Source organism: Cygnus olor, chromosome 15 (genome assembly GCF_009769625.2).
Source record: "Cygnus olor isolate bCygOlo1 chromosome 15, bCygOlo1.pri.v2, whole genome shotgun sequence".
NCBI classification, from domain to species: Eukaryota; Metazoa; Chordata; class Aves; order Anseriformes; family Anatidae; genus Cygnus; species Cygnus olor.
This window is the reverse complement of record NC_049183.1, coordinates 16185551-16209083: the sequence shown is the minus strand read 5'-3', so window position 1 is coordinate 16209083 and position 23533 is coordinate 16185551. Positions and strand designations below refer to the sequence as shown.

Below are 23533 nucleotides of genomic sequence, written 5' to 3'. Positions count from 1 at the left end.
TCTTCCGTTTTTACTTTCTGGTTTTTGTAGGCAGTGTAGGAGATCATTTAGGGGTTTCTAAGGCAATTGCTGACTTACCGGAGCCATCCAAATTGCTTAAACCTTGCAGGATACATTCAGGTGGAGCTCAGGCATGGAGGAGGGCATGCTCTAAACCACTCTTTTTACAGTGCTTTTCAGGGTGGAAGAGCTTTTAGGCGGCAAGCAACAACATGCTGCTATGGATCCATTACATTTTTTTTTTTCCCCAAGATAGAATACTGAAAAAATACTGGGTGAAACTTACGTGTACCTCGCCTTTCCTCTAGAATAAGAGTGAGGGAGCAGCTGGGTCTCTTATGCCGCGTTTGCAGCCCTCATTGTTCAGTTTGTGCAAAATCAGTACTGTATTGCATTTTATTTTACTTTTTAAGTCTGAGAAATGTGTAGAGCTTTTATTTTGCAGGTGGTGGTGAGTTGTATTACAAAACTGAGTAACGTAGTTTTGTAGGGAAAAATAGGGCTTGGAGGTAGCTCTGTAAATAGCTGTGAAAATCCCTCCGATGGGTCTGGTTCGGGGCAGGTTGCTCCGTGTTGGGCAGTCACGCAAATCTCTTTTTTCCCTTTACTTCAGTTGTGCAATGTGTGTGTGGCTAGTTGTCTCGGTGTTGCTCAGTTTACCCCTAGTTCATGCAGATTAAATGAGAACAGAGAGGAGCAGAGGAGTTGGCCCCACAGCCCCATACCACAGGGGGTGTCCTTTTAAACAGCACTGATTACAAACTTTATAGCTCCTAACACTGGAATAGAGTTGACTTCAGGAGCTGTCGTGTGTGGACTGTGAATTGCATCTGTTAGCACTGAAGCCTGATTTACGGCCTTTTTTTCCCTTGCTAGAAACTTGACTAAGGTTTTCTTTTTGCCCTTTTTTTTTTTTAAGTTATATTGTTAGAATTTACTCTTCTGCACAGGAAGGGAAGAGTCAGTCCTGCTGCACAAGTTGCCTCGGTACTTATTGCCTCCCAGTTACTCAGTTCAGATGCAACGGTACAGTTTGTAGGTGATGCCCTGACAGGCATCTGTTACCTGGGGAGTGCCTGTGGAATATTATTTATACTGTGAGCGAAGACGCACTTGGGTGCGTGTGGGAGGGTTCCTGAACTACCACGGGGCCTGCTCGTGTTGACAGCAGCATGCAGCCCAAAGGCTGGGTGAAGCTGGAGCTGTTCTTGAGATCATGGCAAGAGCAGACACCTGGGAGAGTTTGTGGGAGCTGTGCTCTGGGTACGTTCTGGGTGGAGAGTCCTCTGACAGCTTTAGTAAGGTGCATGTTGGTAACCTGGTAACTGGAGGTGACAAAATGCAAATCCTCAGTTTAATCTACAGCTAATTCAGCTTTACTTGTGCACTTCTGGCTGGATGTGCATGTTCTCAACAGAAACAGAATGTGTTTCTTTTGCACTGATGTACGCAGTTTATGGTCTCAGCACTTCAGCATGTTGGACTTAGTTTGCATTAGCACTGGTATCTCTTCCTGTAGATAAAAATGTTATGATTTAGCCTAACACTGTGTTACAGAACTATGCCTGGAGAAGGGCATTCACTGCAACTACCAACTTGCTCGTGTATGACTAGGGAAGGGAGGGGGAAACGGGGGGAGATTTTTGCCTTATGAACACTGTGAATTCACTAATTGATCGGTAACACCTAAAATATGTAAAGCTTTTAATTAAAAAACATTAAAATTGTCTTTTACACTGTTGGCTTACTTCTAATGAATGCTGGGAGGCTTTGAGAAGGACACAGGGAAGTGTCAGAGAAGCTGTTGAGAAGCAGGTTAAGGTCTGGCAGCTTTGCCTTTTGCCAGCCCTGCAGTAACTGAGTGAGGGTTATCTCTGAAGAGGGTCTGGGCAAGGTTTCAGTTTGGGCTAGATGCAGTAATCAGCTCCGGCTGTTTGTATTTACTCTGAAGGAAGAAAGCAAAAGGGCAGCTTTGTGTTCAGTTCTCATCTACTTCACTGCTACGTGATGAAGAGTGACTCTGCAGAAAGGAACTTGGAAAAGGAGAAATATTTAAGTGAAGCAAGAACGTGATTTTTCAGTTCATTGTCACTTGCAGCTACAGCGGTCATGAGGAGATTCCACGTCTGCCCGTGTCCCTTCACCCTGAACTAAGGTAAAGCTGCAACTCCCCCCACTACCACTGTCCCCTTCCTATACACGTTGTCACTTTGTGAAACGACATTCAGATTAAATAGGCCAAAACAGAGTTAGTCATTCACAGTTTTTTTTTCTGTAAATAGTTCTGAAAACACCCATACGTAAAAATACAGATAGCGAGTCAAGCACACATCATCTCCCGTACCAAAAGACCAAATCTAGTTCACATCCACACGTGTTTTGGCAAAGCATCGTAATGCACCACATTAAATCAGATATATTTTTGCTAACCTCTTGGATTGTTCTGGTAAGCTGGGATAATGATTACATCCCACAGCCGCCTTTTTCTATGACCTTTTATAAATTAACACCTTTCAAAGACACCAAGGACTTTTGTCAAAAAGAAAAGTGGCAATAAATTCTTACTTGAAGCACTGTAAAAACTGTTTGTGCTGAGTTTAAGGATATTACTCATCAGTAACTGGCTGCTGAGGCCAGGGTAGATGTGACAGTTGTGTGTATCTCCATGTATTTATGGAGAGAGAGATGTAATTGCCCCCAGTTATGGACGATTGTTATAATCAAAGGAAAAAAACACATAGCTTTTTCTTCTTAAACATTCATTCGAGTCACATTTCAGCAGGCCACAGAACAGCCCTAGAGATGATGCTTCTCACATGATTACAGGCTGCTGCTACCCGCCCCCCTCTGCCAGTGCAGAGATGCTGCAGCTGGACTTCAAGGGCATCCAGTCAGGGGCAGAGAAACACAAAAACAAAACCCAAGGTCTAATTAGACCATTTATAACTAAACGAGGATGTCCCAAAAAAGACAGCCATAAAACTTAGTGCTGTGAAAAATACAGCAAAGCCTGGATGGGAAATACTCTTCAGGTAGCATAAAGCTCACCTCAGTGAGGTTACAGCGTACTGCAAGCCAAATCCTTCAGTACCTTAAATTTGTCACTTCTGTTAGGAATAGGATTGTAAAGGGAGTGCAGATTTAGTCGTTAAAGACTGCAGAGGCTAAGATACATTACTGCTTCTCTTAACATGTATTTAAGTCACTGTTTGTCGTTTATTCACATCATTATAATAATTATAAAGCTGTAGGAATTAGTACTGCCTGCCTATATGCACATTACCTTCTCCCAAGGAGAGTCAGAAAGTGCAGTTCACCAGTGATGGCGCAGAGCTCTACCTGTCTCTTGAGAATCTTAAATACAATCAACTTTAAAAGGCACTGAGTTTATCTGGGCTTCACAGATCTGCTTCCAGCATCAGTCTTCACCATTTGATGTTAAATCCGGTGCTTGTTTTCTCCACTGCGTGGTACTCCGTATGCAAAGCTTTCCCAGCCTTTTCTGACTCCGAGCCACCCAGCCACTGCTCATACAGTTCAGTTACAGTCCGGTTCTCCTCTGGAATTTCAGTCTTAAGAGAATTATACAGCTTCTCAACTTGCTGGAGCCAGTCCTTGCTGGATTCACCTTCCAGTTCAATCTGACCACCTCCATTTAAACAGCCTGCGTAAAGCAAAGTGGGAAAATATCACTGGGTTTAGAAATTACTGCAGTTTTATCAGGAAAACAAAACCAACTACAGTTAAGCTTACTTTCCACCTGCGAACAGCTGCAGAAATAAGAACACGCCCCCATTATCTAACAGCAGCAGGGCAGGCAGCAGCCCAAGAGGGGAGCTCATTGCCTGGTGTGACCCAATGCTAATTCAGCCCAGCTGTGACAGGGCTCCAAGGCTTCCTGGGAAGTGCCAGGGAGACAGAGATAAGAGGAAGCAAGGAGGGCTGGTTTTCTTCCTCTGTCGTCAGGGGAGGGGGGAAAAAAAAGAGAGTATCCAACCTAGGCAAAAACAGCCCTGCAGTCTCAACTGAAGGTAAGATAAGTATCTTGGGATATGTTCTGGATTTACTATTTCGACGTGAAATTTAACTGTAATTACTTAAATCCTGAAGAATTATTAGCTTCTGGGTGGAAAACATATATGCTCCCTTTGAAATCCCACGTTGTGACTATCCCATCTTAAGAATTTGAAGACTTCGCCACAACATTCACGGATGTGAGAAGCTGCTGCTGTCTCACATCTTAGTTATAGCTTCATATGGCTTCCTACACCTATAGACTGTAATAGTGAAATCCCTATGCAGCCTTACCTGATGGACAGGCCATGACTTCAACGTAGTGATACGGTGACTTCCCTCGTTTCAACTTTTGCACTAAGTTTTGTATGTTTCGAAACCCGTATGCCAAAGCAAACTGGAGCAGAACTACTCCATCCTTCTCCAGTGTCACCTCTTGGAAGTCCTTGTTTCTGAGGAACAAGAGCAGAGAATGTCTTATCAAAACTAACTTCTATTTTAAACTTCAAAGAAGCCTGTGTTGAAATGAAGTTCTTCATAGAGTCTTACTTGAGAAAGCTGTCCTAGTTCTTTACCACCCAAGCAAAACAGTTGGCAGAGCTAGCTTACAAATCCTTTTCAGATCCTGTTTGAGGACCTGCTGCTTGAACTCAGTTTCCTGAAGAACACCTGTATTGAATAAATCCTTAAAACCTAAGCAAATGGAGCCTAAACTGAAGTTTCACTGTGATAGGCCACCTGAGCTGGCTTCAGCCAACTTACACATCAGCGAGGCTACTGAAGGAAACTTAAATTGTAGTGGGTCATAAAACCATGGAGGAAGCTATCATTGAAGGCTTCCGGACTCCTAACATTAGTGGAAATACCTGTTCCTGGTAATAAGTAATTTGACTTTTATCAAGTGTTTTGTTTGAGACTGCGAGGAACTGTTTCTATATTCCTTCTGTTTCCTACACCAGAGAATCCTATCGTTAATCAGGGCAGTAACTTGCTATAAGTGGCACATTAAGTTTATACCTAGAAGGCAAGCAGGAATCTCAGCTAAATGTGCCTCTATACCCAAACTAAGTGACTTGTTTTCTGTCTTACCATAACACTGTTAAAACAGAGTTCCAAAATCCTGACATAAGGCTTTTTCTCTTCCATGATAGCTACATCAGTAACAAAGCTACATTATTGGCCTGACTGCAGGTGAGACAACTCAGATCCATGTGAGCTCTGACTTCTAAGTTGCTCTAAAATTATCTGAAACTTGATACTAGGAAAATCCATCAGGCCAAAATAAAATGTGTGGGTGGTGAAGGGGCTAGAAGTCTCCAAGGGCCAGGCTGCATGGAATGCTGGCTGATTTATTGCTCAGCAACTGTGGGAGTGAGAAGCCAATTCCCATGCCTCGAAGTAAAATGTTTAACATTGCAAAGAAAGTTTCGGCCCATCGGCAAGATAAAGCATAAACAGAATTGCAATAAAAATAGTGCTTTCTGTAAAAACTTTAAACTTCTTACTTTAAAGGTTTGTACTGAATTGTATCCACTTGAATTCCAAAGAGTTCCTTGGCTGCATACTTGTATATGTGCTCCAAATAACCACCAGAACCACCTCCTGAGTGGCTAGTGAGTTCCCCTTCTGCAGCACTACTAAACCTGAGGAAAGGAAGAAAGAAGCAATTTTAAGGGACTCTCCAACAAAACAGAACAGCCAGCACAAAGCCCACTGTTCCTTCAAACAGAAGTTTCATTATGCCAATGCTAACACAGCTTCAGTACTCCTAATAGAAGCATCATGTTGTTAGTCCTGTGCGGTTCTCTGATAGCAGAATTTTCATCCAGGGAATTCAAAAGCAATAGAACAAGCCACAGACCGGCTCCCTTTGAACTCCTAGCCTTTCCTTTTCTCCTGGGAAGAGACTATTTATAGCTCCAGGGCCCTGCAGATTTAACTCTATGCTGTCTAACATCCCTTGGGTCAAGCTCAATGGAAATACTGTCACATGCCCCCATAAGACCTGACCCCACTGCCAACTTAATCTTCGCACAACAAAACTACATTTGGGAACATTTGAGTTATGAGGGCAATTACCTGAGATGTCTAAGCGAATGCATTTTTTAGTTAGCTTCCTGTTTAATATCTCTACAAACATCCTGGGTTATACTTAGAAATGGGAGGAGGGAAATAATGAAGCACTGGGGGCATGGATCTGTGCAGCCTATGCTTCTCGTGGAGAACACAATCTAGAGTCAGTCAAGAGACATCGGTCATAAAGCTTTTCTGCAACATCAGCAAAAGCTGAGTTCATTATTTAAAGCTCTCTAGTTCTCTGTTACAACCTTTTTTTTTTTTTTTTTTTTTTTTTTGGAAAACGGGTACTTATATCTGGTTGCCAGGACATCAGAGAACGCTTCAGGGAGGTATCAGCGTTGTCTGTCCAAGCATGAAGAGATGAAACCTGTGTTGCTGTGGTTTCACGTGGCTATCAAAGTTGCAGAACATAAAGATGAACAAACCTAACACTGCCAGAGCATTTGCTCTGTACATGGTTGTCCTCAGCAAGAACCTGGTTCTAGTTCAACACGCCTCTGGTGTTGAATAACTGCGCTAACGTAAGTTCTGTTAATTCAAGTTCTGCACAAATAAGTCCATCTCACTGATATCCTAAAACACAACCAAGTACTTAGAGGTCAAGATAATGTTTCTTGAAAAACAGCTCACCAGATGGAAGCCACAACAATAGCTTTTGTTATAAGAGAATAATAAAATATGGGGTATGCTTATAAGCACTCATCAGGCAGTGACACTTGCATTCTCCTACTAACAGCTGCAGGAGGGAAAACACTTGAATTCAGGCCAAGCAGTTTCAAGTCAAATCGAAGATGTTGCCTCTTGCCGATAAAATCTTAGTTTTAGAAGAACTGCAGAAGGCAACACTTTAGCCTGTAATCACCTTCAGAAACTATTTTTAATTTGGTCTTGTTTACAGGAACTGAGCTTCATTAATGAAATGTTTCAGTGTGTCTGGCCTCACGTACTGCTACTCTCTTAAAACGAGGCTGCCAGTAAGCCTCAGCGCTGGCCTGGAGCAAACAGTTATACCAGCAAAAGTCCTCAGATTTCTGGCACTTTATCTCGTTCTTGCTGCCAAATATAATAACCTCTTAATGGGCTTTTCCACGTGCTGGAGGATAAAGCAGAACAACAGCCATTGGACTGCTTATGTTAATGCTCCAAGTTCTGATGAATACGTGCAGTTTGTAACCAGTCAATTTACTAAGTTAAAGCTAGCAAAAGGTTATAGAAGCACTTTATCACCGCAAGCATGAGGCCTAGTGCTCAGAATGTACTCCTAAGAAGTGAGCCAGAGATTTTTATCACGTAATTAGACATTTTGTTGTATGTTATAACTGACACCTCCATAATCTTATTTCCTAAGTGAATCCGAACACTTCAGAATGTTTTTTTTTTCCTCCTTGATATTCTGTTAATAGTATAGCAATAAAACAGGTAGAACAGAAGTGCTTGTTTACATGGGCAACTTCTGAAATTGTACCTTTGGGAATTAGCCATGCAGACGTTTATTACAGCTGAAGACGTTTTTTATTTTTTTGATGTGAAAGCAATTTGTGCATAAGCCATGTTAGAAAAAGGCAATACTGGAATAATTTATAAATTCAGAATGCACAAATACATCAAAATGCTTTACATGCATATGCATACGCTGATGTAAACTCATTCAATATGTTAAGTTTAACGGCAGCACTAAAAACATGTTTGCATCCATGCTATGCAGTCTCTCAGTTCCTAAAGTTTTATCAGTACTCCAGCCATGCATCACCTGATATTATTTATATCACCATGTCTTTCAAGGCAGATATAGTAGTGAAACAAGATCAATTACAGTAAATGAAAAAAGAGTGACTACTGTCTTGGTGTGCCTTAAGTTCCTTAAGGAAGTCCTTCTGAGCAATGTGAACGAGAGACTGAGTTCTACAGAACTGATTCAGTGTATTATTTGGAAAGTCTTCCTTCTGCTACGGATCAGTGGTAACCAAGGTTCTCTGAATGCACATTTTAAATTTACCTAAAAGTGCAGAAGTAGCTGTATAAGCTACAAATCTCATTTACTACGGTTTTTCTTTTTGAAAGTATCCCTTAAATAAGAGGGATCAGACTGCAGCAAACAATCTCTCTCACATTCTTTTTTTTTTTTTTTTTTTCCAGAAGCACAGGAACGACCAATGTTCGCAACAGTAAAAGCTAAACTGGGAAACAGGCCTCATGCAAGGATGCTTCTGTTCACAGCTCTGTCAACATACATGTGCTGTTCAGACAACTCCTGAGCAAAGGCTGCCCATGGCACTTAGTTGTACTAGAAAGACTTAAATCCTATTTAGAAATAAACTACATTTCAAAACAAGCGTCGTATCTGCAAAGGGTACAATTGAAAACAGACAAGTGCCAATTCCTATTCATGTGCTATATGCTGCATATTTGGGGTATGAAAATCTCTCCTGGAAACTTAGTCTGAACAGTAAACTTCTGAACTATATTGTTAATAATCTTTTAAAATTTCTAAAGGTTGCTACATACGTAGTGTGTTTATTATGGCACAAAGCGCTACAGAGACATTTCTTCTAAACTGATGAAGAGAATGCTTTGGTTTAATGATCAGTGTGGAACCACTACTGCATGTCAACTTAGAGGGATAAAATGTGATGTTAATGTTTCTATAATCTCTTAGATCTCTGCAGTTGTCACTTAACCAGATGTTTTCAGTTAATGCAACTGAAGTCTCATCTGGTTTGCATATGTTTAAGATCATGTTTTTGCAAATAAAGACTCCCAGAGATTAGCTGAGTGACCTAAATATATTTTTTTATGCTTTAATACTGGAATCCTTATAGTAGCTCAGATAACGAATAGACACACGCAAACTTCTGTTTGCAGACAGTGCAATAACAGGCGTTGTTTCAGCGAACTCTTTTATCACTGACCTAGATTATTTCATTCCTCTGAGTATGCAGGTAGATTTTCATAGGATACCACCGGTTATATTGTGAGTAAAAGTAATTAAACGACTGTGATGCAATTTGTACTTCTCTGCACAATTACTTTGCTGTTATACTCTTACTGAGCTAGTTATAGCAATCCTGATGATTTATGGTGAGAATTGCTAATCCTTTAACTACTAAAATCTAGCAAATAGTTACAGGTGCTCCAAAAGTGTAAATTTGTCACAGATTGCTAGAGTACTTCATGCAGAATTGTACCGATTCAAAATTAGTGATGCAAGAAAACAAATAAATGCAAACACGTGCAGCCTTGTACACAGCAGAACAGTAGTAGGAGGTAACTTATGTTGAAGACCTTGGTATGAATAGTGGATGAACAAGAACATGCCTGAAAGGTACAAATGAGATTTTGTTCTTACATGGTATCCAGAGGAGCAGGATCTACATCTGATAGAGATACTCCTTCTTGTTCCAGTAACTTTAGCACTTCTCCTAAAACAGAAGCACAGCATATTTTTGGGATAAAGGAAAACAACCTACAGATCAATACCTAAGCATATATCTGCAGTCTTTGCTAGGACACGATTTGTATTATTGAAGTGAAATTATACAGCAATATCCATGCATTACTTCCTCCATCACCAAAAAAAAATTATTAAAACCAGTCCAGAAATTATCTAGACTGTCTCTAGCTCTTCTTACCTGTGGTGATTACACAGTCCACGTCACGAGTTTGGTACTCTTGGTTGAAAAAGTCTGGCCTTGAAGCCTCTAGCTTTTTGTCATAACAGGGCATTACTGTTACATGGTATATCTGGTCAGGTGTTAAGTGCTGGAAAAAGACACAGCAATGTATCTGAAATGGTCAATATCAAACCTATCTTGTGCAAGATGTTTTCCAAGTACAAATGAGAATGAAGAAACTAATGCTGCCATGCCTCTGGAAATACTCTTGATTATTGAACATGAAAATATATTTTTCTTTTCTCTCATAGAACCCAACATAGAACCCAACTTCGTAGCAACTGTCAACAATATGGTCTTTCACAGTTCCCCCCCCCCACCTATTGCTAGTGCAGATGATCCAATCAGCGGAGAAATCCTATTCAGTTACATGACATGTTTCTAACACGCTACTAAACCCCTGCATCAGTAAGTGAGAAATAATGTAGAGTTATCCAAGAAATAAGTACAAGCTGAGGAAATAAGTCATTGACTCAAGGCCATTGTTTCGCTATCTTGTGCCAAATATTCTTAGTAGCTGCCAATTTTTGTAACAAGTATGCAGGTGTCAGCAATTATTTAATGCAAGCGTTAAACCACTGCTTGTTAATGGACAATAAATCATACAATGAGAAACGGTGCTTAATTGTGTTGCTGGACAACTCTGGGCTATTAGTATAACTCTAGTCTTTAAGTATCAAATTTACATTTGGAAAGATTCCAAAGGTTAAAGACTGAGAACAAAACTAAGTCAAACTGAAACAGAACATTAAGTTGGGAAAGAACAAGCAATTTTTAGACAAGACATGATCTGCACGTATACACTCACTGAAGTTTTGTCTTAGGTTAATTTATTTTAAGTTATTCACCAACTGTGAACAGCATGATAATACCACACAGTGGTATTTGAGATGTCAGCACAAGCACACTGAAAAATCAGATTCCCTAGCCTTCCTGAATAACATAGAGAGGTTTTAAGTACTCCATGAAGCTTAAGCTTAGTGTTACTGGCCCAGTGGCCAGCTTCTAACCAGCTGTGGAAGTGAGAGAGATGCTGCCTTTGCTGGCAACTTACAAGACAACTTTTTACTTTCAAGCTCTCTTGTAAAACACAAAGGAATATATATATATATATCAGATATTGTTCAATAGACCTTACCTGCTGTTCTGCAAAATGGCCCTTTATCAAGGAGCCCATGACTTGCTGCGGAGACTTGGTGGTGCTGATATAAGGAATGATGAAACTGCCATGGGTTTTCTCTGCATAGCAGATCCAACCTGAGGAGAGTCTAATTAGCAAACAGCTGCAATAAATAAAAAAACAACAAGCACCCCTTCAGGTGCCCACAGCCCCTCAACCCCATTACTACCCCCTCTTACTACCATTAATAACCATTTTCAGACTCACTTCAGTGCAAAAAGCAAAGGAAATGTAACACAATTCATTTTTGAAAGATCAGTAGGCAGCTGCCTAGACCATTATTGCTATTAACACCAAGATCTCTTTGTACTGAGAGGCAAGTAATCCTCTCAGTAAATTTATCCATGTGAACTTTTCTGACTAGCTTTCTGAATTCTTGTTTTGATGTACTTTAGTACGCCATTTTATTATTTCTGTAACCAATTTAATACCATACCTGGACAGGCAGAAGCTAGCATTGGCAAAGCCTTTTTGTCTTCAGATTGTTTTCGAAAGCGTTTTACAAACTCTTTTTGGCTCTCCAGCAGACTGAAGTTTCTTGAAAAGGTTGTATCAAATACGTAGTGCACACCTAGGCAATACAGCACACGTGTTAAAATTCACAGGGAAGATACAAGCAGCAAACTGCACATCATATCCACAGCTATCAACCTCTGCAGTTGCGAGTGAACTGTTTTCCCCAGCCTGTCAGCATAGACAAGACAGAAGTCACAGGAGAAATGTGAATCATTTAAAGTTCCTTCTCCCCATTACTCCAACTTTACTTTGTGACTGAAAATGCAGAATGCTTGCATTTTAGCTTAATGCGAAATACATAATGTTACGAATCCAGACGGAGGTTAATTTACATCACCCTTGTGAGCTCACGAAATTTGTACCTACCATGCATCCCAGCAGTCCCACCCGTGATTAACAGAACACATGACCACACTTGCCTAAACTCTTTAAGAATGCAGTCAACTTCTTTGCTGTTTCCAGAACACTCAATTTGCATCTCGCAGCCAGCGAAGCTCTGGACTGTGGTGAAACAGAAACCACCACCAACTTCTGTTCATTGGGAGCTGCAGTCTTAAAAAAAAAAAAAGTACCTGTTCAGACAGTACTAATAGAGCTCATGCAGTATTGTAGCACATTAGAACTTCACCAAGGATCTTCTAGTTTACCTCCCTAGTTACTAATGTAGGCTGGCAACACAAAAGGACATTTCCAAACCTATGATTACTTTCTAAAAAATTGGAAAATGCACCACACTGCACCGAGAACGTATTCAGATCCTTCCCATCTTTGAAACTAATTTTTGTGCGTGCTGTTTCCAAACATGCTTCTGCAGACGCATCATACCAAACTATTAAGACCTTATTAAAACTTTGCAGCCTACCTCCCCCTGTCTTGTCACCTACCTTGTTAGAAGCTAGTATTTTGCAGAGCTCTTCATGGCTCTGCTGAGTGATTAACACACTCTCCGCTGATGTAATGCAGCCACTACAAGCTAAACAGTCGTTCAGAGTAATTTTAGCCTTCTCCAGTTTTTGTGCTTCTCCATCCTAGGAAGAAACAGATTAGACTTGGTTTTGATCCCAATAGAGAATTAGGCAGGGTGGCAGTTTCTCACCTTTACTCTGTTTAGTAACAAAGATATTACTCCTTTTACCCCCCTGGTTTCTTTCTTTCTTTCTTTTTCAGCAAAATAAGGAGGAAGACCTGTATCTTTGAAGGCTGCTGATTTTAATGTGATTATTCGGCATACCCACGCAAACATGTTGAGGAACTTCAGGATAAACTTTAACAAGACCATGAACTTGTCAGCAAATACAGAACAGTTGCTGAGGCCACAGTTATTTCTGCTATCCGGTGGGCTGACATTGCTCCAAAACTCTGAAATTGTATACTTTCCCAGGAGCAAATACGGCCTGTCTTGCTTAGTTTTTCAGCTTATGGGTGGCTGAAGACTGGGCCGCCACGGCTGACATACTACAGACTGCAGCTGCAACTTTAACCACAGAATTGTAGACCACAGAGATCCTAAGCCTTTAGGAACCAACCTCCAGAGTGCACTGAACATTACGCTGGAGAAAGCACAACAGCTTTACCACCTCTATCAGACGCAGCTCGTATTATTGAATAGTGCTGGAGCTGTTTCTTCACAGGAGTCTTGAATTTCACTCCTGCTGAAGAAATCGTGTTACAACTACAACTTGCTAATATTTTTAGGTGACGCTGAATGTTCTGCAGATTTTGTGTGTGCAAAACTTACACAGACACTAAAAGGGAAACGTATGGCCGAGTATCATTGTGTGGTATGGCAATGGAAAGAAATATTTTTCATACTAATTGACCTGAGTAAGTCATTTTTCCAGTGAGACTCTCCCTTAAACTTCATTTCTCAATAAAGTCAGACACAGACAGAGCAATTAGGTTCTATTAAATTAAAAATGTTAATAAGAAATCAGGCTCCTTTAGAAGTGCTATATCCCCTGCTCCCCCTTTTTTAAGGTTAAAAGATCATCTAACCCAATTGAATCTCTTTGTAAGTAACACTGCACCGTACGAAATAGTGCTATAAAAAAAGACATTATCTCAAATAATCTAGGAATTATTAATGCTTAAGAATTGATGGCAAAAAAGACTTAGCTTATCTGCTCTTACACTAAAAATCACCACTACTTAACGTCAATGTTTCAGAGCACAATGATAGACACAAGATCAGAATTATTACTTGTAAAATGTAATCATTAAGAAGTTGGACTTTGGAAAACAGATGTGAGAATGCTGATGAAAAAAAGCAATGCTTAACACCTTGGTCCCCTCTGAGTACTTAAATAGGTTACAACTATTAATATGTAACAATACATTAGCATTTTCTTCATATTTTACACAATAATAAAGAAAAATCACAAATACCTGACCGATCTGAAAATAGCTCCCATCTGCTTCAATTCTGATCTTAGCTGCTGCTTTTCCAGGCTTTTTTTCCACCTTTACAGGCTTGATACATTCCTGAAAGAGAAATAAAACCCCAAAACGAGATGAGCAATGAAGCGTGGAAGGCTGGTTTCAAAGAAACGAAAATGATCAAACCCAAAGACTTGTTCTAGAGTGAACGCCTCTTGCTCTACTTTAAGCAATACTGGATATACTTACAGTGTTTATAACCACCAAGGGAAAACGTACCAGCAAAATCCGCTTACCCCTTTTTTACAGAAGGAACACTTTTTCAGCATCATACCAAAACCAGAGGAGAGTTTGTGTGTTCTTTCTCAAATAACACAGCTGTGTTTTCAGGAGCCTTGCCTGCAAAGTCCTCCTCTCTCGAATCTGACAGATGATCGTGCAGCCTTCATTGCGAATTTTAACCGATGGAGGCGTGGTCGCTACAGTCAACATGTGGCTAGTGCCAATGAAGTTTCATGCAATGTCGAAAGGACTCTGACGACCTCAGATGGACAGCTTCCAGTTTTCCGTATTGTTCTGTGATGAAGTCTCAGGGGTATTTTCACATTTTGTGCGATTTTTATTGTTTACGCACCTTATGACTCCTTGTCCTACTTCCACGGCTACAATTCGTTTTGCCTTTTAGCATCCTTGCTCTGCCAACACCTTTAAACAGAATCACCCCTAACTTAATCCAACCTTACTACATTTTTGTTCTGAATTTTGCCAGATTCAGAGACTGCAGGCACAAGTCTCTATGATTCTTCACTTCTGCTCAGTGAATAAATCAAGCACGGATCTCTATTTGAAGCCGAGCAGTGGGTCACATTATTTACGTGGGAGACTTCACTGGGAAACCCACAAATTACAGGGAGAGTTAACGGGATTTGCTCCACCCCATTCCATAGATTAAGGAGTTCTCTGCCCTATTTATCAGCAAACGTCTGGGATTTTGTACTTTTGCTGGTGCTCGAAGACTGTGGTAAGAAGACTCCGTGCCTCTGCTGCACTGCTCATTGCCCCCATGACCCCAGGCCTGCCAGGGGTGGCACAGGCCGACCTTTTGGGGTGGTTGGGTGACCTCTGGGGTGGCTCGGTGGCCCTTTGGGGGTGGTTTGATGACCCTTTGGGGTGGCTCGGTGACCTTTGGGGCGGTTCGGTGACCTCTGGGGTGGCTCTGTGACCCTTTAGGGTGGCATAGTGCCCGTGGCAGCGCCCCTGGGCCCAGGCCGCTGGGCCCAGCCCTGCCAACGCCCAGCACCCACGGGGGTGGCTGGCACCCATGGGGGCCGCTCCCCCCCCGCGCCCCCGGCCCCTGACGGCGCCTGGAGGACGCCACCTCCCTCCCACCTCCTCCCGGCCCTCACCACGGCCCCCCCGGCCCCGAGCCGCCCCCGGCCCACCTGCGAGGGCGCGATGTAGTCGTCCAGGCCCGCCAGCCGCAGCGCCCCGCTCAGCCGCGACGCCATCGCTGCCGTCAAGCGCGGCAGCCGCGGGGAGGGCGGCGCTGCCACACTGCCGCAAAAGGCGGCCGCCACGCTGCCGTCAAGCGAGGCGCGGCGTCGTGAAAGGGGCGGGCGTGCGCAGGGCTGCAGCGTGGTACCAAGGGGTTGGGGTGCGGGCGCCGTGAGGAGGGGGCTGGGCTGCGTTTATTTCTGTTTGATTAAAGTCCTACAACTGTGTCTCCAGATACAGATCCAAATAGAGATGTGTGTTTCACCCCCTGATGTTGCACATGGCTCAGACCTAGAATTCTCCCCCAGATGATCCTTGCTGTAGGAGATGGTGCCGCTGTGAGGAACCGCGGGCATCTTGTCCTTACTCATTAGTGCAGTGTAAAGCCCAGGAAGCTATCCAGTTTGCTTGGAAGCTGGTGCTAATTTTACTACTATTCAGTGCATAGACTCCAGCAATGTCCGGGTAAAAGGCTTGTCGTTCATTTAATTTAGCTCCTGAACACATCTCTCCCAGATTCTTTTGCGACCAGTCTTCAGTCCCGGTTGTTCCATCCTGGCATGCTGATCCTGTAAACAAAACAGACCCGCACAGTTAAAAGCCACAGCATATTCTGAAGGATGATGTGTCTAGGCATCCTTCCTCTGACTAATTGCTTAGCTGCTAACAGAAGAGTGGCTAATATTTGTACTGTTGCGGATGCAGGGTCTGGTCTGCTCTCTGATTCACTTTGAGACGGGAAATCACTACACCAAATGGAAATCTTATTTCTCTGCCTATCTCCCATTTATTCTGTCATATCACACCTCCTTGCACCAGTATTCCCTGTAGCCTCAAAAGGAGAAGCAATTTCCCTTTCTGTTTCCCAGTGTTGTTGTGAACTTATGCAGAAGTGACTGAATTGCAGCATTGGGAGGACGTGTGATCATTAGGTGTAAAAGAGTGAATGTTTGGAGTACGAACAAATACCACATACACGTACTAGTGCTTTACTGAGAGGTTATGTGTGGGCACCTTACCTGACTCCGTGAGCTGGGCTGTCAAATAGGCCTTCTGAAAATCATAAACAGCATGTTTCTTCCTTGCTGACAGTGCTGGATAGACTCCATCAATTGCTTCAATGCTGGGGAGCAAACCATACAACAGATCATTTCCATGTGAGTAAAGCAGCACAGATGGGTCTAGTGGGAACTTCTCTGAGGAGAAGTTCTTAATGTTGACAAACCAAAGGTGGCAGGTGCTAGTAGCTGGCCCATAGCATGTGACTAATGAGCTTTGTTTTCTGCTGGCTTGTATCATTTATGGTGTGCTTGAGAGATAAAGACCTAATATTTGGTAGCCCTCTACAAGAAAATGTTGCAATTAGAGCAGGGTCATTGACCGATTTTGATTATCTTCATGTTTTACACTGGGTGTAAAAAGCAGCCCTTGCCCAATCAATAAATGCTGGTGCAAGAGCGACTGCCCCCACAGCCACACAGGGCTAAGGCAGCTGCAGCCCTGCTGGGAGACACTCACAAAGCTTGGTAGGACGGGCACCGCATGCTGAGGGGCAGCAGCTCCACTCCTCACGTTCACACTGGGGAGCAAAATGTGCAGTCTGTGCAGCCACGCAGACGTGTCTTCCAGGGACATGTCAGGAATTTGTGGGAAGACAATCTCAGCTGCCTTCATTAGCATCGTGTCTCGAATTTGAGCACTTCCTAGGAAATCAGAGCTCTGAGGAAGGAGGAAGAAATTGAAGGTGATGAGCAGAGCTGTTAGAAAGCCCTGAATGTTGAAGCTAAGCAGGAAAAGTGGTGAAGGAAAAATTGGCAAAGTAACTGCAATTCCTCCTCTTTGCTGCTCCCCTCCCCTTCCTTCCTCCCCCTGTTTAACAATAAAAGTTGGGAATATGGCCCAACAGTGGCCTTGTTGGGGAATTGACCTTGGCAGTTCAGGTTTTCTTTTGTCAGCAGAGTTGGACAACAAAGCAAGCCAGGTGCTTGGATTTCCTCTCTCTTACACTCCCACGGCCACTGCTTTTGTTACAGCAGTCAGCAGAGTGGTCGTGCTATGTATAAAGTAAGGCTGGGGCAGGCTCAGGTTGCTCTGCTTAACTGAAGAGCCTCAGCTCAGCAGAGCTAGGACAAGCAGGAGAAGGTCTTTCTGACTCATACACACATGTTTTAAGGGATGTTAACAAGCTTAGGGGCCTGGTCGAAAGCTTTTTGTTAGTCATTAGGTAACCACAGATCAGCAATAGCGAAGCCCTTGCTGTTTACATCCTGGCTCTAGGCTGGACTGGTGGGTGTGCTTCCCGAAGTTCCTCTGAGGAAGAACCTTTTTTACATTGGTCTGTGCACAGAAGTTAAGCCAGAGTAAGGGCTGGACTGAGATCAAATCATGCTGGAGCAGGAGGAACTCCTTTCTGACACGTCTTCCAGACTGACTTTATGTCTGGCCATGAGGTTCCCGGAGTTCAAAGTCTGAGAGTTCACCTCTGACCTGCTGTGCTCCCAGGGACTTGATTATTGCAGGCACGTGGATTACTCACCTTCAGGACAAAAGTGTTGAAGTCCTTTAGGAAGGCACTGGAGAGGCTCTTCCTCGTTCCCAATTAGCACCAGCACCATCTGGATGGCTGAGGGGCTGTAGATGGTCTTGCTATGAGCAGAGAGCTGGGTCAGTGCCTGAGCAACAGAGAAAAGGAGGTAATCCAGTTGAACTCTGTTCCTGTCAGCTGGTTTCATGGCTAAGGATAAAATGTCAAATATTTTATATCTAGCCCTTGGCCCATGGAAGTTGTTTTTCATCAGACACATATGTGCAGTTTAAAGAGATTAAGGCTCCCTAGCCTGCCTTACAGAGCACTCACTGCAGGGGGCATGGCAAGGCAGGAGACTGGGAGCTGAAATAAATCCCTTGCAGGGCGTTGCAAGGTGCTACATGGGGGTGAGGAGAAGTTACTCGAAAAGGGTTTTTAAGGCTGGGGGCCTTTGGCTGATGGGCTTTAGGGAGAATGAGGGATGGGTTTCGGTCGTGCTACAGACTGAGTTAGGCTTTCCAGGTTGAGCGGGATCTCTGACTTTCACTAGGCAGGCTCTCTCTTTTTCCCTCTCTTTTAGGGCTGCGTGTGGTGTCACCATCTGTAGGTGACTGTGTACACACCTGTGCATGTATATCTGTATTTATATATAAAGAAGAGAGGGAGGTTAGGCTGCTCTGCTACATCACAAGGTATCAGCCTTGTTGTAAGGGGAAGCAACTAAGAACACGTGAAGTTTTTTAGCTGGCAGCTGACTCATACAGGAGACCATTTTCTTGAAGCTATGCAATACAGAGACAGAGCTTCTTTGTCCTTGAGAATAAGGAGTGCCTGTCAATTATAGCTATTTTTTGCTGCACTCGGGTGCATACTAGAGATGTCCAAGTGCTGATGGTACCTGCGGCAAGGCAAGATGGGCAGAAGCATTGCTGGACACCCACAGCACTCACCGTGGGAATACTCCCCCTTTCATGCCTGGCACTACAGAAGGTATGTGCTTTGGGAGGATCTGCTCGCCCAAAAGACATGGGAGTTGTGAGTCTGTGGCACAGCAGCTGACATAAGTAGCACTTTTCCAGAGTGCTGGATGCCAAATACTTCTAGTGCCTTGAGCACCATGGTAAAGCCAGAACTGATGGCTGAGGGGCCGGTGTCGTAACACCCTGCTTCTTCCTGAGCTGGGCTGGGCTCCTCGGAGCATTTGTCAGCTCCGAGCCTCCTCCTGCTGAAATGGGATCTTCCAGCAATGTCACTTACCTGAAACCTGGTCCTGCTTCTGACTGCTGGCTGCTGATGTGTCAGGAGAGCCTCTAAGACCAGGCCCGGATGGGCAGCTGAACTGGTAGGGTTAGGGGAGTGCTGAACTGGTAGGGTTAGGGGAGTGCTAAACACCGCTTCTGCTCTCTAGATCAACCAGTCAGTCACCAACACAAATAGAAACCTTGCCGAGAGAGGAAAATCAGACTGCAGAGTACTTCCTTTTTAGCTTTCTTAGGTTTTTAATTCAGGAGGTGTGAGTGTTAAATATAGGTGGTTTTTGAGTTCATGCGACAATATGATTGTAAGGAAGAAAGGGAGGTAGAAAATAAGCAAAATCTCTTGTGTAAACTTCTAGCAAGGTGTTAGCATGGAGGTTCAGTTGTACTTCTAGCTATAAACTGATATTTGATACTGTTTGGCCTTTTTATCCCAACTTTTACTCATCTCTGCTGCCTTTTTATTTATTTGTCTCCGTGATACTTCCTTTAGCAGTGTGCAGAGAATAGCTCTGGCAGTGCAAAGTGGTCAGAGCAGGGTTTGCTCTGGAGTTGGTGCAGTGGGAACAGATCAGGACTGAGTTTTAGTCCTGAGGTGGCCAAGGAGCCTGCGTGTTTGATGGTAGGCAGGTCTCTGAGACCCTCGACTTTCTTGTCTTCTCCTTGGCAATTTAGAAATAGCCTTAAGTGAAGGTTTGTTAGTGTAGGGGGTGAGGATCAAGTGACTTGCATGAGATGTCAGACACAAACCCTCACAGTCAGGTTCTTGTGACCCCACTGACATCTGTAGGTGTGGGCACAGTGACATCTCAAAGCCAATGATGTTTATTTTCACATTCTCTACTTGTAACTGAATGCTTAAGCAAGCAGAAGTGAGACAAGCTGTGTATTGAGCGAAATACTGCCTTGTTTATAAAAATCTCTAGCTGACATTTAACAAGCAGGTACACAATACCAAGTCACATAGCTGGATGTGACCTGTGTGCTTACGCATTCTTCTGAAGATCTTCTCTGCGATAAGAATCAGTCTTGTCAATTCAAAACCACACTTGCACTTGTAATAGATCTGAATGGAGAACTTTAGTACAGTTGCTTTCTGAACCAATGGTCACTTCTAGCATGTGCCACCTATTGAGACAAAGCCATGCAATTCAATTGCCTGTGTGAAGGGTCAGCTCCTCTCCTAGTCTGAACTGCCTCCGCTTGGTCCTTTTGAATCCATTGATGTGCAGAGAAAGGTGGCTATGGAGCCAAAATGGGCCAAAACGTCATAGCTGCCTATTTATGCTAAAGCTCTCTTCTTACCAACACTGACCAACACCATATTCAAGTGGAAAACCTTATTTGTAGGCTACCTGCAAGACAGAGCTTTCAGAAAATGCCTTAACCCAGAACCTTTCATGCTGCTGACCTGGAAGATTGCTCCAGGCCTCTTTGAGAGGCCTCTTGACTTTCTTTTCTGCAAGAAGCAAATAGCGACAGCGGTTGTGGTCCAGGGCTGCAGGAGCGAGGGCAGGACAGTTCTGCAGTGGAAACAGTGAGCAATGGGGCAATACCTGGTTTGTTATCAATGAAATCACAGTTCTCAGATGTGGACGTTTATTTAGCACTATTTCCTTGTTTGCATTTCTAGAGAGATAAGGAGAGGAGAGGTTTCGCGGAGGCTTAGTTCAGTTACTGGGGAGTCTTCCTTTGTGTGCCAAGTCCCAGTAAGCCTGAGATCTGTACAGGGAGGATAACAGAAGAGCTAAGTGCAAGTGATGACTGTGTTATAACACCACTTTTGTGGGCTTTGGTCTGTTTATACCTTAGGCCACAGGCTTTGCATCACTTCTGTCTTTATCCCTTCTGTCAACTCTAGACACAGCCCTTTGCAAGGGATTCACACAGCTCACCCGATTCTTACAGCAAGCTGGGCCTTTCCTTGCCCCGCCAAAGAGATTTGATCTAGGCTGAGACTTAACCTTATCCACCTTACTTTCTGTTTCTCTGTCCAGTCTCCCTTGGAGATCTTCTTAAAAGCTGCTGTTGTGCCTGTCACCTTCTGACCTGTTTGATGGGGATTCACCTGTGGTGCAAGTATCTACCTGCTGACCTGGCTCTGCTGCCCCAGGGTGCTGGACCGAACTGATGGGAGCCCTGGCTTTTCTGGGAGAGTGCAAAGGCCCTGTCATTCTGGGGAAGTCCAATGATTTGGGGCTGAACGGGGTGTGTGGCGTGCATGGTGGAGCTGGGATCGAGGGAGATTTACTGCCTGTTGCCACACCTGGCTTACCATGGCAGGAACACCTCGGCAACCAGTTGTACCATTTGGTGTTGCTGAAGAACTCGTGAGCGGCACTTGATGCTCCACATGCAGAGTCAGGCTGGGTGAGAAGAGGGTTGTCAGTGTGCCGACTCGTTTCTCCATGGTACAAACTGCAGCTTAGACCTGGCCTGCTCCTGCCCACCCTCTGCAGATTTCATTGACTTCCCTCCTGCCCTGACCCTTCAGTGTGAGCGATGAGAGATCAGGATGCAAAGCCGGGCTTCACTCCCCACTTGCTATCACAGGGAGATTCATGCATTTGAGAAGAGAGGGAGGTGACATGAAGGCTATTGGATTATTTTCCATTTCAGGAAACAGAGGGGGAGGAATGCAAGAGGAAAGAGAAGGCAGAAGGAGGTCTCCACAGTAATTGCAGCGAGCTAGAAGTGATTGTTTTTACAAGTGAGCTCTAAAATCCTCCTCACATGCCTATGCAATGGCCGGCTGGATGCACCTCTACCAGCCCAGGTATTTGCAGTTGCACCATGGCGCAAGGGGAGGGCTGAGACCTCTTCCAGCTCTTTGCTTCTTGGGCGAGAGGAGATCTCTGGTTGTCTCCCACTAAGAGGGAGTTTCACCAGCATTCCCATTGCATGCGCTCTGTTCCCATCTGTTTGCAAGAGACCTGAGGGGCCTGATGCTGCAAAATGAGAAAGGTTCATAGAGGGTGGGGAAAGCAGGGCTTAGGAAGGGAACGTGGTGCAAATGAAATTAATGACGGGGAGAGCTCTGCTTCAGGGGAGGTGGTAGCTGAGGGTGTGCTAGGCTCTGTCCCCTGAAAGACTTGTCTGCCCGGGTGCAGGCTGCAAATTCTTCCTTAGTCACAGTTGCTATCTGAATTGCTGCACGTTGCTAAGAACATTTTAGGAGTGAGGCTCCTAGACCACGTCCTCTCTGGTTAGCATGAAGGTTGTCATTGAATTATGGCGTAAAATCTGCTTTTCTAGAGTCGTGTCACTTTGTGAGAGGTTGTGATGTTCTCCTCTCTGGCCATCCATCACAGGGATCTTATCCTGCTCTGAAAGCAGTGCTGAGCCTCCTGCATTACTGTGGCTGTGTCCCAGGCTGGGGCAGGCTGGCATCTAGAAAGTGCAGGAAAACCTGCAAGAGGCCCAACTGATCCAGTGCTACAGAGTGGTGTGGCTGGAGGTGGCATCACAGCCCAAACCCTCTAGCTGGAAGCCTATTTCAGGAGGTTGCAGCTCTTATTTATTCTTACTCAAGCAGATACAATACCACAAATCATCTCCAGCCTTATCCTGTGTAATAATCTGAATTTTTCTTTGGTATGAACACAAATGCCAGGTACTAGATACTTCTGCTCAGCCACCTTGTGAACAGAGTTAAGAAAAATAGGTTTGTTTACAGACGAAAGTTCCTCCTTGCCTTTGTGAACTTTAGTTTCTCTCCCCAGAAGGGAGGGTGCTCTGCACACTTTTTAGGTATGCATGATTTCCTGACTAACATAAGCAGAAAATCCTGACACTCCGCGTTGCCCGTCTCCCCTGTTTTCCTCATCCGCAGCCGAGGCTCACTGTTGATTTTTTTTGCTTTTCAGCTCTTCCCTGTTTTTCTGATTCACCTCCTGATACCCTGGTGAAGAGCCATGGGTCTGGCTGCAGATGGCGGAGGCATGCTGTGCCATGTGCTCTTCGTTGCTTTCTTTGTGGACTCTTTTGTGGACCTGCAGTTCTCCAGCAGCACGACCAGGGCTCCAGAGCAATGTGTGCCTATCTGATCCCCCTTCCTGGCCAGCCTGCGTGCAATGCTGTCTTTCCAAAAGGCACAAGGCACTGAAAGCTGTGGTATTTGAAGCCTGATCAAAGGTTCTTCCATCCATCTCAAGGAGACTTCATTTGGATTTTCTGGAGAAGAGTCTTCTTGCTTTGAACTGGGAATCCACAAAGCTGACTATTTATAGAATTACGTGTTTCGAGTTTACATAGATAGAGGTAGCTTAGATGGGTGCTGAAGTGAGTTGCTTTCATGTTTGGCATCCTTTGGACTTCTGAGTCAGACAAACCACAAGTATGAATCAGTATTCTTATACTAGTTTCAAAATAGCTGATAAACATGTTAAGTGTGCTAAGAAAGCTGGGAGTGGGGAGGGAG

General features: G+C 43.9%; 2 protein-coding genes and 1 long non-coding RNA gene across 4 annotated transcripts in view; 2 read left to right on the top strand and 1 right to left on the bottom strand.

The window, feature by feature from the left end:
• Positions 1–6: 6 nt before the first annotated feature.
• Positions 7–15431, bottom strand: CIAO3 (cytosolic iron-sulfur assembly component 3). 2 transcript variants are annotated; one of them, XM_040574203.1, is made up of 11 exons: positions 15279–15431; positions 13846–13941; positions 12345–12488; positions 11880–12012; positions 11381–11515; positions 10903–11021; positions 9723–9852; positions 9440–9512; positions 5520–5657; positions 4309–4466; positions 7–3664 (listed from the first exon to the last, which is right to left on the bottom strand). In XM_040574203.1, exons 1-11 carry the CDS (start codon positions 15342–15344, stop codon positions 3426–3428), a joined length of 1431 nt encoding a protein of 476 aa, XP_040430137.1. In that variant the 5' UTR covers positions 15345–15431; the 3' UTR covers positions 7–3425. The 2 variants fall into 2 exon arrangements, with proteins under 2 accessions (XP_040430137.1, XP_040430138.1); XM_040574204.1 differs by lacking the exon at positions 15279–15431 and adding an exon at positions 14133–14303.
• On the top strand, positions 5664–8860 carry LOC121078262. The gene is made up of 2 exons (XR_005824514.1): positions 5664–6614; positions 8230–8860. It is a non-coding gene; the product is annotated as an uncharacterized LOC121078262 (long non-coding RNA).
• Positions 14721–23533, top strand: part of LOC121078260 (mesothelin-like) — a 25321-nt gene continuing 16508 nt past the window's right edge. Inside the window, 2 exon segments of the mRNA XM_040574213.1 lie at positions 14721–14857; positions 22980–23449. The gene's annotated coding sequence lies outside the window, so the exon portion shown is untranslated.

Coding starts and splice junctions, on each gene's coding strand:
- CIAO3 (XM_040574203.1), bottom strand. CDS start 15,344: ATGGCGTCGCGGCTGAGCGGGGCGCTGCGGCTGGCGGGCCTGGACGAC. Junction 12,013..12,344: donor AAATACTAGCTTCTAACAAG/GTAGGTGACAAG, acceptor TTTTTTTTTAAG/ACTGCAGCTCCCAATGAACA. Junction 5,658..9,439: donor CCTGCTCCTCTGGATACCAT/GTAAGAACAAAA, acceptor TCCTTTCCTCAG/GTTTAGTAGTGCTGCAGAAG.